The sequence below is a fragment of the Gavia stellata genome, chromosome 18, assembly GCF_030936135.1.
Source record: "Gavia stellata isolate bGavSte3 chromosome 18, bGavSte3.hap2, whole genome shotgun sequence".
Taxonomy (NCBI): domain Eukaryota; kingdom Metazoa; phylum Chordata; class Aves; order Gaviiformes; family Gaviidae; genus Gavia; species Gavia stellata.
Window position 1 is genome coordinate 8,436,982 of NC_082611.1, and position 17,688 is coordinate 8,454,669.

The 17,688-nt window shown below is 38.8% G+C and overlaps 1 protein-coding gene across 1 annotated transcript in view; it reads left to right on the plus strand.

The window, feature by feature from the left end:
* The first annotated feature begins 5,981 nt into the window (after positions 1–5,981).
* The window catches only part of BAIAP2L1 (BAR/IMD domain containing adaptor protein 2 like 1), a 41,663-nt gene continuing 29,956 nt past the window's right edge, over positions 5,982–17,688 (plus strand). The window contains exons 1-2 of the mRNA XM_059826506.1: positions 5,982–6,032; positions 15,344–15,419. Coding sequence (XP_059682489.1) covers positions 5,982–6,032; positions 15,344–15,419 — 127 coding nt within the window. The remainder of the gene's footprint in view (positions 6,033–15,343; positions 15,420–17,688) is intronic.

A 17,688-nucleotide genomic window follows, 5' to 3' on the forward strand; every position in this document is an offset into this window, starting at 1 on the left:
TATCTTATAACATTATAAAGCACTTTGAGAAAGCCTTGAGCATAAAAATTATGCAAGTTGATTTTGTTCCATCATACATAGCTTGCTTGCCATCTAGTGGACACAGCATATGAAATAAAGTAAGCATATCTACTTTCAGCAAGAAATGAGCAGTCACAAAATGTGTGGGTGTAACAGTTTTGAATTAAATGTTTCAGTTAGCAGCAGAAAAAGATTAGGATTGCTAACAGCACTGACTATTAGATTCCCCTGAATGCTAAATTTTGTCTAAATCCTAGGCAATCTCAAAGAAAAACTTTAAAAAAATGCACTCTTCTGTGCCATACATTCTTTCCAGTCTCAAAAAATAAACCACAATGAAGAAATCAGATTATAATTCATTTTATAATATTGCCAAAATAATTTGCAACGTGAAACAATTGAGGCACAAAATAGAAACATCCAAAGCATTCATCTCCAAGACAAAACCATCATGCCATTTTTAGTCTGGAGAAAGAAGAGTTCATAAAAAGCATTTTGCACCTCCTTGATTCCCATCCAACCCCTCCCCCCCTCGTCTAGTACACTGAATTAATTACATGTTCAAATTAAGTATTTGATTAAGTGTTTTCCTTGATTGGAGAGCTCAGTATCTTATTGAATTGACCTGTGGGTCTGAGTTACAGCTCATTTCCTTGGAACCAGCTCAGGACACCGAACAGCAGGGAACAAAATGATTTTGTGCTTACTTGCATCAGTTTAAAAATGGAGTAACTCCATTTAACTGACCATAGCTAAATCAGACCAAAAGGTTCAGTAAGCCTTCAAAAGTTTTATCTACTTCTTTTGAATGACACTTTGTGTCGGTTTTAGTGGGCTTTTGTATCGTCAGCTTGAAGGGGATTAAATACTTCAAAAATTCCTTATAATTGTCAAGAGAGGACAAAAAAATATGTATCAATCAGAAAAACAAGCTGGTAGAGTCACTTTAATTTCCTGTTCAGAAAATTGTACTCTGAGTCTGAATGTTGTTTGATATCACTAAATAACGCGCTGTGTACATATCTTTTTTTTTCTTAATCTAGTTAATTGTCTGCTAATGACCACAGGGAATGAAATAGGCCACAGCTGGCTATATCATGCATATGCAATTGCTGCTTAGCCACAATTTATGTAATTAGTTACAGTGATATTAAGCTATTTAAAACACATGTTAAAGATCTAATGATGAGCTGACATTAATGGGTCATTACAGCATGCTTAAATCATTTCCAAAGAATATTTGAATATGCCACTGACATGCAAATACGACACTTACAGAAAACAATCATACATAAAAGTATTACTGATTTTAAAGAAATATGTATATTTACTCAAAGGAATATTTCTGAGTATGTACTTTTTCAAAAGATACATCAAAGATACCATTTTCTCATTACAATTTCAGTTCTATAAAGCTGGCAATGCATGGGGAAATTTTTATTGTTGCTACTCATGTTCCAAAGCTTAAATGCTACAAAAGAGAATTGGCCTTCTGTATGGAATAAATATAAGCACTTATTTTGAGTTAGTCCCTCGGCAGCAGTTTTGCTTCCAAATCTATGCGATTCTGCCTTTGGCCAACATGGAATCAACTGCCGCATTCGGGCCCAGAGCATGCACTTCACAGAAATACATGCAGGAAGATAGGTTCAGATGCAGACGGCCTCAGCTCCCAGGCAGCCCCTGTGCTCCCTGCCTGCTCCTGGTAGCAAAGTACCTGTGAAAGGCCAGAAAGCATCTTAACCATTGCAAGGACTAGATCAGGAGACCCTGAAGTCCAAGTCATCTCTTTTAAACTGCCAGTATCAAGGGGGTCTGCTGGAGATTATGCATTATTACAGGCCTACAAATATTTCTATTTGACATCAGGAAAGTGTCATGTGAGGCAAAATGACAGGTAGTGAGGAAGGAGAGGAGTTTTGTTTTCTCAATAGGCAACGTGTTACTGTCTAGTATCAAAGCTCTAGTTACAACATGGAGGATGTCTGTCAAGGATAGGCAACTCAATTGGAGCGGTAACATACCTCAAGGTATAGCCCCACATAAAACGTTACAAATATTGTCTCCTATAACACTGTAGAGGATTTTCTTTACTTACCAAGTTACAGGTTGTTTCAAATAGAACTCTTTTTCAGTTCTGTTCCTCAACTTTTGCTTCCTGGAGACTTTCAAAATTCAACTGGACAAAGCCCTGAGCAACCTAATGCTGAAATTAGCCCTACTCTGATGGGGGACTGGCAAGCTATTAACCTACCAGGTTCCCTCTAACCTGAATTATTCTTGAGATGCAGTTATTGCTTGAGATGCAGTACAAAGAGTCAACAGACATAATTATGCCATAGGATGGATTCACCACCAAAGTAAGAATATTCCCTTCTTCGTTTTTTCTGGCCATCAAAACAATATATGTTAAAAGTAAGCATGAAAAAAAGTAATCAGATTAATTTATTTCCAATCAGTTCAGAGAGCTTATATGATTAGTGATAACAGCTAGACTCCTGCTCTGAATTCCTCCCCAGAGCAAAGTTAGCAAGTACTCTTTCGAGTCTCTAAGAAACAATTCCAAAATGCACAACCCTGAGTACTTATACACTGCTGCACCCAAAATTCAGTGCTGTCGATGAATACGATAAAGCAGAAACTTCTAAATAAAAATAATATATCTCATATCAGTATGTTTATTATGAATGCGTACTGTAGTATGTAGGCAACAAAGCATAAAGATGTATTCATTAGGGTTTCAGTTTTGCAACCTATTACATATTCTGTCCTGATCAGACAAAACTCTTTGGTATGTTGCTAGAGGACTACTGCACACATGTTTAAATGTACAAGCATCCTTAGGTAACTTGCAAAAATGGGAGCTCATTCAACCGTTCTAAATTCACGTTGTTTGCACAGTATTAATTCCAGCTAAGTCAGTAACGTAACACTAATCTTAACACAATGTAAGATCAAAAATCCCCTATTAAGAGAAAAATTATTTCCATTTGTATTACAAGTTCAAGCAGACTTTTTTCCTAAATTAATTTGAAAATTTATAATTTATAGCAAAGGTCTGGATACTTCTGAATTAAGAATTGGATTTGCCTGTCAAGTTTCAAGTTTTTCAGTCACACAGTAAAACACAACACTAAACTAGAACAGAGCAATGCTACTAATTATTATGATTGATACATAAAATATTTCTAACACCACAACAGAAACAAAATACAGAAAATGCTTCCAAATGCGGTATACACTTGTAATATTCTCAAGATTTGGGAAAAACAATACAACACTATGGTGACAAAGGAAAACATGAATAAAGATACAAAAATTATCTTCCACACTATTGTTTTTATACTAGCATCTAATTTCAAGAATAAAACAGATGGTTGTTTTTTCCCTCAATAAACACACAACCTAATCTCATAATGGTTCTGTAAGTTATTACTTCCAATGCTCATTTCAGAAATTTGAAGAAAGCTCTGTTAATTCTTTTACTGTAAAAGAAAGGTCAGTCCTGCTATTTTCCATTTTTTCCTGTGTCTCAACTACTTATGGTCATTTTTATTTTAATCTGCACACAGATGAATAAATAGAAACAATCACTACCCCAAATTAAGGATTCTTCCTTGCTAGCTTCATTTCCCACTTAGGTATTCTTTAAAAACTGCTTTTTCTTGTTTTCTTTTTTTTCCTCCTCTACTTCACAATTGTATTATTAATCTCAATCTTTATTTTCCTTTTTTTAATAGTCTACAGTACTAAAAACTTCAAAAAGATCATGTAAAAACTCTAAAAATTGTATGTACATGAAGACGACAGAAACTAATACCAAAGGTCAAGAACACAAGAGACTACAAAGTTCAGTAGAACTTTAAAATATTTACATCTGCTTACAAAGTAAAAAGACCTTCAGAAATGTGTATTTTGAAATGTTGAGCATCCCCACGATATGTTAAGTATCATAACATTTTCAAACAATTCTGCCTATATAAATTATCCATAGAGTTTCTTTCTGATATGCATATTTCATTAATACTTACGTTGCCACTTACTATGACTGACTTTAGCACGCCAACTGGAAACAAACACACTGAATCCTAGGTGAGCTCCCAGAGCTCCATAATGTTCAGAGGAAATAAGACAACTGCTTTGCCCCTAACAGGAATAATACGCTGCCTGCTATACAATATACTCCAGCTCCTTTAGCAGGAGTCAAGAAAGGAAAAGTCTTTTTCTACATCTTCCTTTGGGTACCTGCTTCCTCAGATTTGAATGTCAGCCTGTTAGGGAGGAACATCCTTTTCACGCGTTGGCATATGGTAACACAAAAGCAGTAGTACCCAGGCACAGTCTGTTTCCAGAGTTGTAAAAAACTCTTCAGACAAAAGACTTGGGAATAAACAGTGTGATTCTTCATCCCACCCTCAGGTAAGGCTGCCATATCACATTCGAGAGAACTGTTTGTATGAGCAAACACTGCTTAGTGGGAACATAAATTGTAGACTTGGGCCCAAAATAATTCACTATACCTATAGGATAACATTATAAATTAGATTATTACAGAAAGGTGATTAATACCATAAATACCAGAAGTCTGCAAAGACTTTACCTGGGAGTATGAAGTCTCATAAAACTCCCTCTCTGCCCAGCATTTTAGCTGTATTCAAGATAACACTCTAAGTGCCCACTTTTTTCCCAGAAGGTAAATTGTAGTTCGAAAGGTATAAACACCTCCACGTGCTTGAATGAAAACATTTTTACAGCTCTGGAAACTTGATAACAACCTCCTCCCACACCAGAGTCCAACATCTAGGGTTCTGTTCCAAGTCCAGTTTTTGTTGCATGCCTGCCATGATTTATTGCTACAATAAGGTGGGAGAAACAGAGGGAGAGACAGGGACCAAGAAAAGGATGTCCAGTGTGTAAGGATGTTGATTACCCCTCACATACTCAATGTGTAGCACTGCATCTGAGTTTTAAACAGCCAAGATTATGAAATTCCCACGAGGTCCTTCAAGATAGTGCTGGTATTACGTTATCAGAAAGATATTCCAACTAGCATACTTTAAATTAATCTCACAATCTCTGGACAGTTTATGGTCCACAAAAATTTATAGCTTACTCCAGCCTTCCTTCCCCCCGCCCCACGAAGGCCTCATGAGTCATTTCACAGAGCAAAGATGACTGAGGGCACTGTTTTATTAGTGTAAATTTAAAAGAAATAGAAAACTTAAGTGTGTAGGATGAAGCTCAGGTGGTGCACCGGAGCAGGATTCAGGAGAAAGACATTTTTGTCCTTGCCTGAGAGGCCCTGAGGAAACCCCCCACACCTCTCCCTCATGCGGGGCTGCTGTGGAAGGGAGAAAGGGGGCAATTCTCAGCCTCACCAGCATCGCTAGGGCTACGCTAATGAATTCTGACAAGGCTAATTAATTAATTCTTACAGAACCCTCACTCAGTTGCTGGGAGGCAGAGTTTACCTCCGACTTCACTGGGCGCCCACAGCACGGCTGCCTCCTGGAAAGGCCTCCACAGGGCCCAGGCTGCGCTACGGCACCGGGGTACTCCGCGGGGCCACGACCCCCAGAGCCCCGATGCCGTGGAGGAGAGGCTCGGCGGGGGCTCCCGGAGAGGGAGGCGGGGAGGAGGAGGAGGCGGCACCGCGGACGAAGCAGGCGGCAGCAGCTCAGGTAGAGGCGGCGCGGGCCGCCCGCCCTCCCCGCTGTGGCGAGGCGAGGCGAGGTGAGGCGATTCCCGCCGCCCCGCCCGCCGAGCCAGTCCTGCCGCGTCAGGCAGCCGCGGCCCCGCAGGCCCCGCCCCGGCGGCGCTGCCCGGCTGGTTCCACAAGTTTTTGACAGTTTCTTAGCGGCGGAGGGAGAAGCCGAGTTTGCTGTGGCGGCGCTGGGCTGGGGCCGAGGCGCTCTCCGGAGGACGAAGCTCTCCCCACCGGCCGCCTCCCCGCCGGCACCATGTCTCGGGACCCCGAGGAGGTGAACAAGCTGACGGAGAGCACTTACAAAGTGAGTACGGGCTGGGGAGGGGGCTGCCCGCCGCCGCCTCGCCTGAGGAGACGGCGGCCACCTTTGCCCCCGCTGGCCGGCACCGGGCGGCTGAGGCGGGGGCCGTTGGCCGCCTGTCCGCAGGCGAGGGCCGGCGGGAGGCTCAGGGCAGCCTCGGCTCCTTACGCAGAAAGGGAGCAAACTTTTCTCCTTTCTTTCTTTTTTTTTTTTTTTTTTCTTCCCTACCTCTTTCCGTCCCTTGTGAGTGATCTCGCCGATCCCAGTGTGTCAAACGCTGCTCGGTGCTCGCTTGTAAATAACCCGAAAGGGCTCGGGGCGGGGGCAGCGGGGAGGCTCGGCTTCCCTCGGCGTGCTACGGCTGAGGCGCTTCGCGCCCCGCAGGGAGGCCCCGGCGCTTCGCCGCAGCCCCCGCGGGCGGGCACGGCCGCGGCCCCGACCGCACGGGTTGGGCCGCTTTACAGCTGGGAGAGACAGCTCCGGGACAAGGCAGGCTTTAAGACTGGTTTCTCCCTCTCTAGCAGGCTCAGTTCTCCGGCGAGCCATAATTCTCTCAGTGTGTTTTGATGATGAGGTGGTTTGGAGATCTTGGTGCTTGCGGTCCTCTGCTTAAACCGTTTCTTCATACGGGCCAGAGCCTAAAAATGGCTTAACGCTGAATTAAGTTGCTTGCCTGCGTCCTGAGCTGCTAATCAGATTTATCATAGTATACCCTAGCACTGCCTCAAAGCCCTGACTGGTGAGGGTAGTCCAATTTACGTCGGTAGACTTTTAAACTTTGCAAAATGCCTCATTATCTGTAGAATTAAAAATATTTTGGATGTGGGCACTAGACACTTATAACTTTTTCTCTCTATAAACTTGACCCTTCCAAAACGCACAGATTCTAATTGGGCAGAAGTCCCTTAAGAATCATACTTTTGGTTGAGTAGCAATGGCAGTGTTGGATCTGTAATCTTCATTTTGTGCAGTGTGTTGTACTAGAGAAAGCACTTAAATTTGCAAATGCATTTAATCATGCAAATGAACACAGCTGCAATGCATTTGCAGCTTTGAGCCCAAAGGAAAGCTTTTGGGGGGGGGTTCTTCTATTTTACTATTTACTAAATCTTGCTGATTTACTATCAAATGTTTTCCTGTTTCTGAAGATGATGTTGTTATCATTTGAAGGTCTCTAAAAACATTTACTGGAGTATTTTGCTGTTGGTTTTGTTGTTCTCCAACATACTTAAGTCAACTTTAATGCTTCAAGTAGTCCAGTTATATTGGTGTCATGTTGTATTTGCTGTTTACTTTCTTTGGACTTAGATAGCGAAAACCATTAAAACCATTAAAAAAATGAGATGACTTGGCTATAAATTTTGTCCTCTAGAATTGGTGCAGGTCATCTTAAACAGTCTGGTGCTTTTTGATATCAGTAACATTCATGGCAAGGCCATAAGCAACATAAATTCCTTTTTCTCAGAAGAGCAAGCAGCCTGTAAATACAGGCTTACAGAAGAGAAACCTGGGAAGTTGACTGTTCGGGCTGTGCTGACAAAGGAATGTCCTACCCTGTCTGTTGACTTCCAGAATGTAGCTAAAACAGTTTTACAGAGGAGAGGGAAGAAAATCTCCTGTGTTTTAATGGACATAATATAAAATAGGCTTTAAAGGAATGACGGACCTCTAAATAAACAAAGCCTTCCCTGTTATTCAGTACTTACTTCCTGGGAAAGTTTACCCTTTTGTTTTGTTTTTTAAACTAATTCAAAGGGATACTTAAGACTGAAACAACCAGCAAAAATACAGTAATATGAAGTTAATGTTGACAGTGTAATGAAATGTTTTCTATGTGAGTATTTGGAGAGGTCTGGTATGTTGCATCACATAGCTAGTACTCACAGGCCTGGAAACCCTCCTGCCCTGCCCTCATTAAAAATTGAAACTTTATCCAGATAAGATGTAAAGGCTGCTTCAGATAGATAATGGATTCTGGGTTTACTTTAAAGTAGTTATTTCTATATTGAAGTTAAAATCTTGAAAATAGTTCTTAGGGGCAGAGAGCACTAGCCTGTGTATTCAGCATTTGCTGTGGCTGTAATCACAGCTCCCTCATCTAAAACAAATGAACACCTCTTTGTGCTGTGCTTTAGTCTGCACTGTGACCATGCTCTTCTTTGTTTAATAATGTTCATGTAACTTCTCATCTTGCTGTGTGCCATCCTTAGCAATACAGCGCTTAAATCACCATGCTGGTATTGACAAAATCAGGAGCGGTGTTTGTGTTTCTCCTACCAATAAGTAGAAAGGCTTCGTCTGGGGAAACCAATTCAGTGTAGTGATGGCATCTGTGTGCTGCAGGACAAAACACAGGCTTTTGATGTCTCAAAAAAAAAAAAAAACACCAACCTTTGGGTGACCTGGAAAAATAATAGAAAATGAATGCCATGCTAGTCTGTTTTCTTTTTTTCATTTTCTTACAGTGCTAATCCATTGGCTTTATTAAATACATAGTAACCTGTGTTATACAAAGCTTCAAAATACACTTACAGAAGTCATCATGTGGCTAAGTAATGCCCTTGTATTTTTATCTTATTCATCCTTTTTGTTGGCAACAACATCGGAAAGTGAATACCTCAACATTTTTTAGCTAACCTGACTAAATAAACAACATAATCCACAAATACGTGCCTGTGTGCACACATAAAAATCAAAGCTGACATTTACTCTTTATGTAATACCTGAAGAATCACTTTAATGCATGATAGGAATGGCACGTGCAAAATGAAGCCTAAGGGTGTGGAAGCCTATGACTAAAGAGGGCCACAGCCTCCCTTTTGCCAAGGAACTGCTGAGAGGTTCACTGGTATGACATTGCCCTGCCCTGGTAAGTCACTGCAGTGATGTGGCATGCTGTGAGGGGACATTGTATGGCCCCCCTCACACACACCGACTATGTCAGTTGGTAACCCCCGGAAAGTTGTTACGTGTTGGTATGTCACCACAGCTCATACAGTTTCATTTTATCTGCTGTATACAGGGGACAATTACGTGGCATCCAGCTACAACGCACACAGTGCAGGGGAAAGGGGACAAAACAGGGAAGTACCGAGTTACTGACCTGTCATTCTGTCTGTATGCTCTAAGGGCTGGGCAGGCAGCTCGCATATTGCTCCTGCGGTTTGAGGCTTCCGGAGCTCTTGATAAATAGTGTGATAGCTGTAATTCATTGGTGTTGGTAATCTTGGCTTTTGAAGATATATTTCTCTGTATTCAAGTAAATCTTACCCACAAATTTTGATTATCAACCAAAGTGTAATAAAAAACACAACAAACAAAAAAACCCCACACCAAAAAAACCCTACCAACTTTGTCTGTTCAATGGAGTGCTCTGTTCTCCTGACGGTCATGTGCTCTCTACAGGGGCATATAGAATTATTTTGGTAGACTGTATTGTTTTATCATGGAAGTATCTGATAAATTCAGTTTAAAGTCTTAAATTCCATGTGTCTGTATTTTAAAAAGACTTGCAATTAGGGTAAACTACCAGACTCATTTACCAAAATCAAAATTCACCTATGGTCCTAGCACATGCTGCAGTAAGGCTGTTGGTTTGCATCACTGAAATATAAATGTAATCTGGGGAAAGAGGAGCCTTTGGGAATTTGTGTGTGTGTATGAAAACCAGTTCTATCTTAGTGCAAATTATCTATTTTGACCTTACTTAGAGTTATGCCTACTTAGAGTCTATCCTGGGTCATGTGTTCATAACCTGAAAAAGTTTATATTTGAAACACACTGATGGATGATGTATTAATGTTTCTCTTAAACAAGAAATGTTCCATCAAACTGACTAATAATTAGTCATAAGAATTAGTCTTTTTGAATAAACACTGTCATCCTGATTTATTTTTTTCCATTCTGTTAAACCTGTTTTAAAACAATATTAAGCTAATTTACAACTGAGATAGCTTAATGTGAGATGTGTTGAGGGCTTAATCATGCCCTTCTGAAAATTGTATTGTGGATTTCAAAAGCTAAAGGAGGAGATTAAATGCAACAATGTACAAAATGCTTCAAGTACAGTAGAGCACAGTATGATTTACTCTCTATACAGCTTTTCGAATCTTCTCAAGTGGGTTCTCAGACATAGTGTAGCAACACTAAAGACTTTTTCCAAAAGCTTAATTTTACTGTTTCCCAAATTGAGGAATAACTATTTAAACTAAATTATTAGTAGCTATGAATAGCTATAGTGATAGTAATATGAGTAATGTTAGACATTAAGATCTGCTTTTCTGTGCTAGTTTTATAATTTCAGTTTTATACCCAAATACATTGTTATCCACTCTTGCAAAAGTGCCTGCAGGATGTAAACTTGAAACTACAGGGAGTCTATGCATTGTTTAGTTGTATTCATACCTGCTGAGCTATTGTTCTGCGAGGTGTGTCTTTAAGTAAAAAGCAAAGCTGAGCATTTACAGGAAGGCATTTTTACAATGGCTGTCATTTGTTTTGAAGATTAACATTGTTTATATGACTATCAGGAACTGCGGAAGATAGAATACCTATACATAACAAGTGGAAATATAAGGCTTGTTCCTCTTCAGTCAGCTCCTTGCTACCAGGCTGGTTAGCTCACATTGGTTTTATGTGGTGAAAGGCTCATAGCAACTTTCATACTGGATTATAGGAGGATTTAATGACTTGAATGACCAGAATAGATTTCTCTTACGCTTTTTCTTGGAAGGTCACTTCTGCAACTCTAAAATTCTCTGCATAAAAAGATGTTTCCTGTTGCCTGTTTTGAGTGTTTCCCTTTATTTCCATTCATCCTAAATAATAGAAAGCTGTAGGATCTCATCATGTGCCTCTTTTCTAGTTAATTATTCTGTTCATGAGAGGTAGTGTGTCACTAGAATATAGGACAGTAGATTGACAATTAGGGGGCCTAATTTGTGTTCCTCACTGTACAGGCAAATGATGTGTTGTGAACTGCTTTGTCTCTCCCAGCTTTTTTCTTACTTTGTCATGTCTATTTGGATTAAGACAAAAGCTTTATTCCCATGACTTTGTACGGCATGGCAGATAACAAGATTGTGATATTTTCTGAGACTTTTGACAATTTTAAATTAGTGAGTCTCTTGATCAGAAATTCTTCCTTGCTCCTCTGACTCTGCTTTTTTAGAAGTTTTCAGATCTGGCTTTAATGTATGACTTGCGATTTTGCAGTCCCAGTCATTTTCATGACTTTTTCTTTAGACTGCAAATAAGGGAAGCTATAGAATTGTAAGACATCATCTGAAAATAAATAGCTATACAAATTGATTTCTGAGTGGCTGTTTTCCCTATAACTTCTGAAGTTGAACAAAATATTGCCATCATTTTAACTGATCTGAAATGCCTTGGCAATATCAAGTTTGTACCTGATCCTGAAGAGGGAGTTGCCAGTGATAGTTTCACTTTTTGAAAAAGTGCTCTAGATATTTCTGCCTGGACAGTACTTCAAAGACAGCAACAGTGGTTAACTGTATAAAAAGAGCACTAGAAGCACAGCCAGGTTTTTGTTTGCTTTGAGAATCTAGTCTTCAGTAGAAAGGAAAAAATACATATTATGCTCCTTTCTAATGTTGAAGAGAGGAAAAAAATCTAAGAATTATTTCATTATATCATTGGGGGAGGAGGGGCTAAGTCTTTCTATCAAACACAAACCTTGGTAGAAGAGTAGATGAGCCTTGCACAGTGCTGTGAGGATCAGCTAACTGTACCCTGTGTTAAACCAAGCAAATTCCAAAGGGGAATTTCCATTGCGAAGGTTTTTGCTGCGTCTCAGGCGTTCATGTCTAGAGACTGGTGCAGACGCTTCTGCTAACAATCAACCACTGTGGCAGCGTGAAGACTGAAAAACTTCCAGAGACTGCTTGGTCTGATGGAGGAAAGATCCATTAGTTGTATGCCTTCCAGCTACTGAAGGCACTGAGCTATAAATTGTTCCTTCATCTTTCCCAGCAGTTTTACATATACGTTGAGCAGATGTGATGTACTGGAGCTCTTCCTCAGAGTTCTTTGTTTCAGTAGACCTGTTGTGTTTCCACAGAGTGGTCTGTATCTGCTGTACATGAATACCCAATATATATCAAATCGGCTAGTGAAAATATAGAGCTATGGGGTCTGGCTTCAGAGAGGAGAGCTGTTGAGGGCATTTTTGCTGGGTTTTGTTCACTTCCTCCTAAATGAAAACAACTAATGACACAGGTGTAATTGCTGTTTTCTGTTTGAAATCTGAATTAGAAGATGTCAAGAGAACTGCAGTCTTACCCCCAAATCCTTAAGACAGTCATTCCAAAAATCAGTATTTCAAGACCAATAATTATCATGTTACTGTTAGAATTTTTGGGTAGGTGGCAATAAGGGTTTTAGTCTTGTTGCGAGGAGCAGGGTAAGCAGGGATAGGATCTCTTTCAAGAAAAATATTTTCAGTATAGGGTGGCAATTCAGGGTGGCATTGGGATTCTTACCTGCCATGTATACACACGGTTTCTATGTCATGTATGCCTTTCTTCTCCCCCATATCCTTGGAATACAGGACTCTCTATCCTAAGACGATCCTCTAATTCAGCCATATTATTTTTTTTTATGATTCACTGACTCCATATATGCCAACAGACATCATCTTTAGTACACTGCTGGGAAGAAATGGCAAAAAGTTGGAATAGGAAGAGACGACTTACCCTTTGGAACAAAAGCCTCACAGTTGCACTGCCTCAGCTACGGGGAGGGCAACAGAGGCACAGCAGCAACATTTACAGTAGTAAATTAAAGAGTTGAGGCAGGAGGGGGAATGTTCCCAGACACTAGAGCTTGAAAATCTTAAGTTGTTAGAGTAGCCCTTGGCATTGTTGGCCCAACCTGAAACGCACTTTTCCAAATGATTTCTGGATGTGGTTTGTGAGTTAACACAAATCAAGGGCCTGGAGACAATAGGGAGTTTGCTCGCAGTGATTGTGTTTGGGTGGGTGAGAGTTTAATGGTATACACCAGAAAACAATCCCAGTTGCATTTAATTTGTACAAATAAAGGCAGTGGGGCTAGGTATTGTTGTTCTGTGTCTGCTTTTGATATTGTATATACTATGCCAGTATCAGAACCTAGTAGTTTTAGATCTTTTTTTTTTTTAAATATCTCTTACTCAATATGAATGAATGTTAAAGTATTATTGGTGAAATCTGGAGTTAATTCTTTTCTTCACTTTTTAAATTGACTGGAGTTCACGTATAGCACTATACTTAAAAAAATAATAATAAAGTTATGTCTGAATGACCTTGCCTGAAGATAGAACAAATGTGATGGTATTCCTGTTCTTCCTGGGTCCATGTATGCACTAAATATTTATATTTTCATTCTATTAGTAGTATAACAGACAAAAGCTTGATACTATTTCACTTGTCTTGTATTTCTTGTAAACAGAAAGTGTCTGTTTTGAATTCCTTGAACTTGAAAGTTCTGCTGTGTGAAGAATATCTAGGAAGATGTGAGTTGTGTCATAAAAATAGTAAGAATAAGAGAATGATGTTTTCAGGTATCTCATGATCTTCCTTTCATGACGATAAAATTTTACAATGTAATGTCACAGCTATAGTTTTGTTAGGAAGATTCTGGGAAAAGAAGGTCTAGAATCTGCAAAAACTTTTTAAGGTTCTCCTCTATGGAAATATAGGACTTATACTAATTTTATTTTTAAAATAAAATATTCATTACCAAATTGTTCCTGACACTTAGTAGCTGGTGTTATATGAAATTGTATTTTGTATGGAAGAGAGAAAAGAAAGGATTAGAACATTGCCGTTACTTCACTATTAAATGACCAGGCACATACGGCAAATTCTAGAATACTTGTTCAGAGGTAGTTATTTACATACACACAAAGAGTGTTTTGTTAAACAAACATGCTGTGTCTTTTAATTCAGATAGCGATTCTACCTGAAGAAACCAAGAAGCCACCAAATAAGTGAAGCTCAGAGGGCTCTCTTTCAAACTTATTTAGCGTTGTTCAAAAGTTAATTGCAACATCCAGTATTTTGTAACAGTGCTATTTAAGCTACATATGTTCGAGACATCTTAAAGGGCATGATTATGAGGAGTCTAGAACTACTGCATGTATATCAGCATGTCAGCTTTTTTTCAGTGCTCATAACAACATAAGAGTAATTCTGGAATATTGGGGCGTGGGGGGGAGTTATTGTCTTTGACCAGGAAGCGGGAAACTGAAGCTTTCTTGTAAGTAGGGACAGCTCAAACTCTGTGGGCGATTTTCCTTTTTGGAGTGGGCAAAAGCTTCTTCTCTTTTCTTCACCCCCCAACTTTGGGAAGATTGAAATTTGCATTTGTACTTCATGGCTTAATTTATTTTCTACTTTTTGCAAAGACTTGAAACTTTTCTATCTAATAGTGTAGCTGTTTTCTTGCACTATGAAACTGCCAATCACAATTTCTACCACTTCATTGGTTTATAGAATTTGCTAGGTATGAGAGTAGTCATGCTTGGAGCTGCTGGATTTCAGATTCTGGCTGTTTCAGCCAATAATTGTATTTAACAGCCAAAGCAGCTGCAGTGGATGTTTTTTTTCCTCCTTCTATTTAAATAAGGTAATAATTTTCATTTTCTTTCTGAAAGAACTATGGCTTTGCACAATAAAATGCAGCATTTTTGGAAAAAAAAACAAAAAAAAAAAAAAAAAACCAAAAAACCCAAACCAAAAGCCAACAACGAATTTTGCTAAATGTTGTCTATAACTTAGATTAATAAAGTCCTTAGTTGTTCCATAATCAGATATCTGGTGAATTTATTTTCTTTTTTTCCTTTTCCCAGCATTATTTTTTCTCTGCGCAGGGTGGGGGGAAAGAACTCAAATCTTGAACCATTGTCAGAAAGTTTGTGGTATTGTCTGACTTTATAAAACAATTAGTGGATAAAGGTTTTTTCTCATTCTTATTTCACCATCACCTACCATAAAAGAAGGATCTGTGCAAACTTTGATCACATACTTGACATCCTTTTATACTGTAAACAGCCAGATTCCTTTTTATCCCTATTGAAATAGTTTACCTTTTTTTTCCTGTTTGTTGATCTTAAATGTTCAGTTTCTTCTCTCTTCCATCCTTTGCTTTCCTCTTTCTCCCAAGTCTTCTATTTTTCATCCATCCACAAACTTCTCAGATGTATGCTGTATATATGAAACATAAAACTAGACCTAAGTGACATTGAGAGAAATACTTTCATCCACTGTTGAATTGCCTTGGTTATTACACAAATTTTGTTTTCTGTTCACTAGAATGTTATGGAACAGTTCAATCCAGGACTGAGGAATTTAATAAATCTGGGGAAGAATTATGAAAAAGCTGTTAATGGTAAGTCTTCTAACTTTAGAAAGAATGTTTAATTTTAATTTAAATACACATTTTGGATATCAGGGTTGTATATAAGCTTAATTTCCAAGTTGAATTTTGGATGTGTTTGATTAGGGAAAAAAAAAAATTGCAAACACACAAACATATGTATCTTCTCCCCCTTTTTTTATCTGTCCTGCAGAAGTTGCATCCCAAACACTTTGGCACAGAGCTACTGCAAAATAAACTGAACATAAAGTGTAAATAACCTGCATTAGAATAATAATATAAATGGAAAAAAAACACTTATGTAAATTAGGTGTTCTCTTTTTTCTCCTGGAAATATCTTCCAAAGATATTTCACATTCTTAGATCTGTTTCTGCTCCCCTATACACATCACTACCTAAGTAAACCTGTGAACAGAACAACTTGAATGAGTAAGAGTTGCAGGAGTGGATTAACTTTTTTTTCTTATCCATACTAAACCTGATGGTATATTTTTAATGGAGTCAAAATCCGAATGAATAAACTTGAATCTAAGGACCCAGTCCCTCAAACTTTTTCTCATGTGGTTGTTTACTTCCATTATTGACTTCACAGAAACTATCTAAGAATGGGTTTCCAAGACTGGGCTCTGGATTCCCAAGGCTTAAATTGTAGGACCTGTTAGAGCTTGCTCCATTTCACCAATGCAGACCTGTTGAGCTGCTTGATATTGTATTAAAAGCAATGTAAAATCTCTCTAATTTTGCCTCATTCAAGTCTGTGGTGTATATTTCCCCTACGTGTAATCTAGTACTGTGAGAAATGTGATACTGCAGAAGTAGTGCATAGCCAAATAGACACTGAAATCTCTCTTCATGCAAATTTTAGACCAGGCTTGAGGAAAAGATAAAACCAAAGCCTGCTGCAGATGAAAACAGGGAAATGTTGACTTATTGGCAGTAATGCCTAACCTGATGGCTTAACATTGTGGTTACCTAATACCTAACCTTAGGGATTATAGGTAGTACCGGAAGTAATAACAAGTGTTTTCATGTTTGGCTGAAAGATTTTTATACCTGTTTCTGAGGGTTCTGCTTTTAACATGCTTTACTGTTGATATGTTACATTGTGCCTCTTCTCTTTTAATTCAATTTGTCATCAGTAATTCACAATATAGCTGTGCACAGCAACACTGGAGAGGCTGATAAGTGTTGTGTTCTAGCAAGTTTGCCTTTTAAGACTGGCTGATAAAGCATATCCAACACGAATGCTTAATTTCAAATGAATCAATGTTTACAATGTTGCAACAACTGTTGAGAAACTTCATTAAAGTCATCTTTGGGCTCTCATAAATTGTTAATCTTTTCTCCGTAAGTTCTGCATGGTATAAATAGATCTGTAACAAGGAGTAAATACTCTGTTGCTAAACAAATACTTTGCAGCTTTCCAAACAAGTCAGAGTAGGCTGACAAAGAACGTAACACTTACAAGAACTTCTGATAGGTTTATAATGTATTTTTATACATTTTGAGGATAAAAGGCCAAAACTCCTTTTCTGCATAAGTAGTTTACTAGCCATAGTAGTGGTGAAGAGAATATACAAGTGGAGTTCTTGATTAGCACAGCAGAAATCACACACTTTCTTTCTTTTTAGTGCCTGTATTAGCATAAAAGATTGACTTGGGGCTATCTTGAGAAAACATTAGATAGGAAGAGTTGCAATGGCATAAAATCTTCGCATACGGGTGGCATACTGCTCTATCAGTAGCACCAGTATAATTCTTCGGTTCAGAAAGTTTGAATATAGAGCACCTATGAGATGCAGCTTAGACAGAAATTACTCTTGTCTAATGCAACAGAGCCTCAAAAAACCCCTTTGTTTCATTTGGAAGTTTCAGGCTTCTCGGTGAACATACTGTTAGGTAACCGAAGATGTCACCTTTGCTGGTAAAAACTATAAAATACAGACCTAAAATACTATAATTGGCAATTGCCAATTATATTCCTCTCAGAAAAAAGTATTCTAAAATAAACAGTGAGAGTTTGCTTGGCTTCCACTTTAGGTTAAAAATGTACTACTACAAAAAATTATGAAGAATTACTTCAATAAGTATTTTTTCACTGCCTTTTACAATAAAACCTTGCCAGTTTGTCCTTGTTATTTCTTTTCTTTGCAGTGTGCAGGTCAGTTCTAGATACTGTGAAGATGCAAGGCAACCATTGCGTGGTGTACAGCTACTACATCTGCAATCTATTTCTCACTACTGGCCTTCCTGCAGTTTGAATCTTGATGTTTCCGTGTTC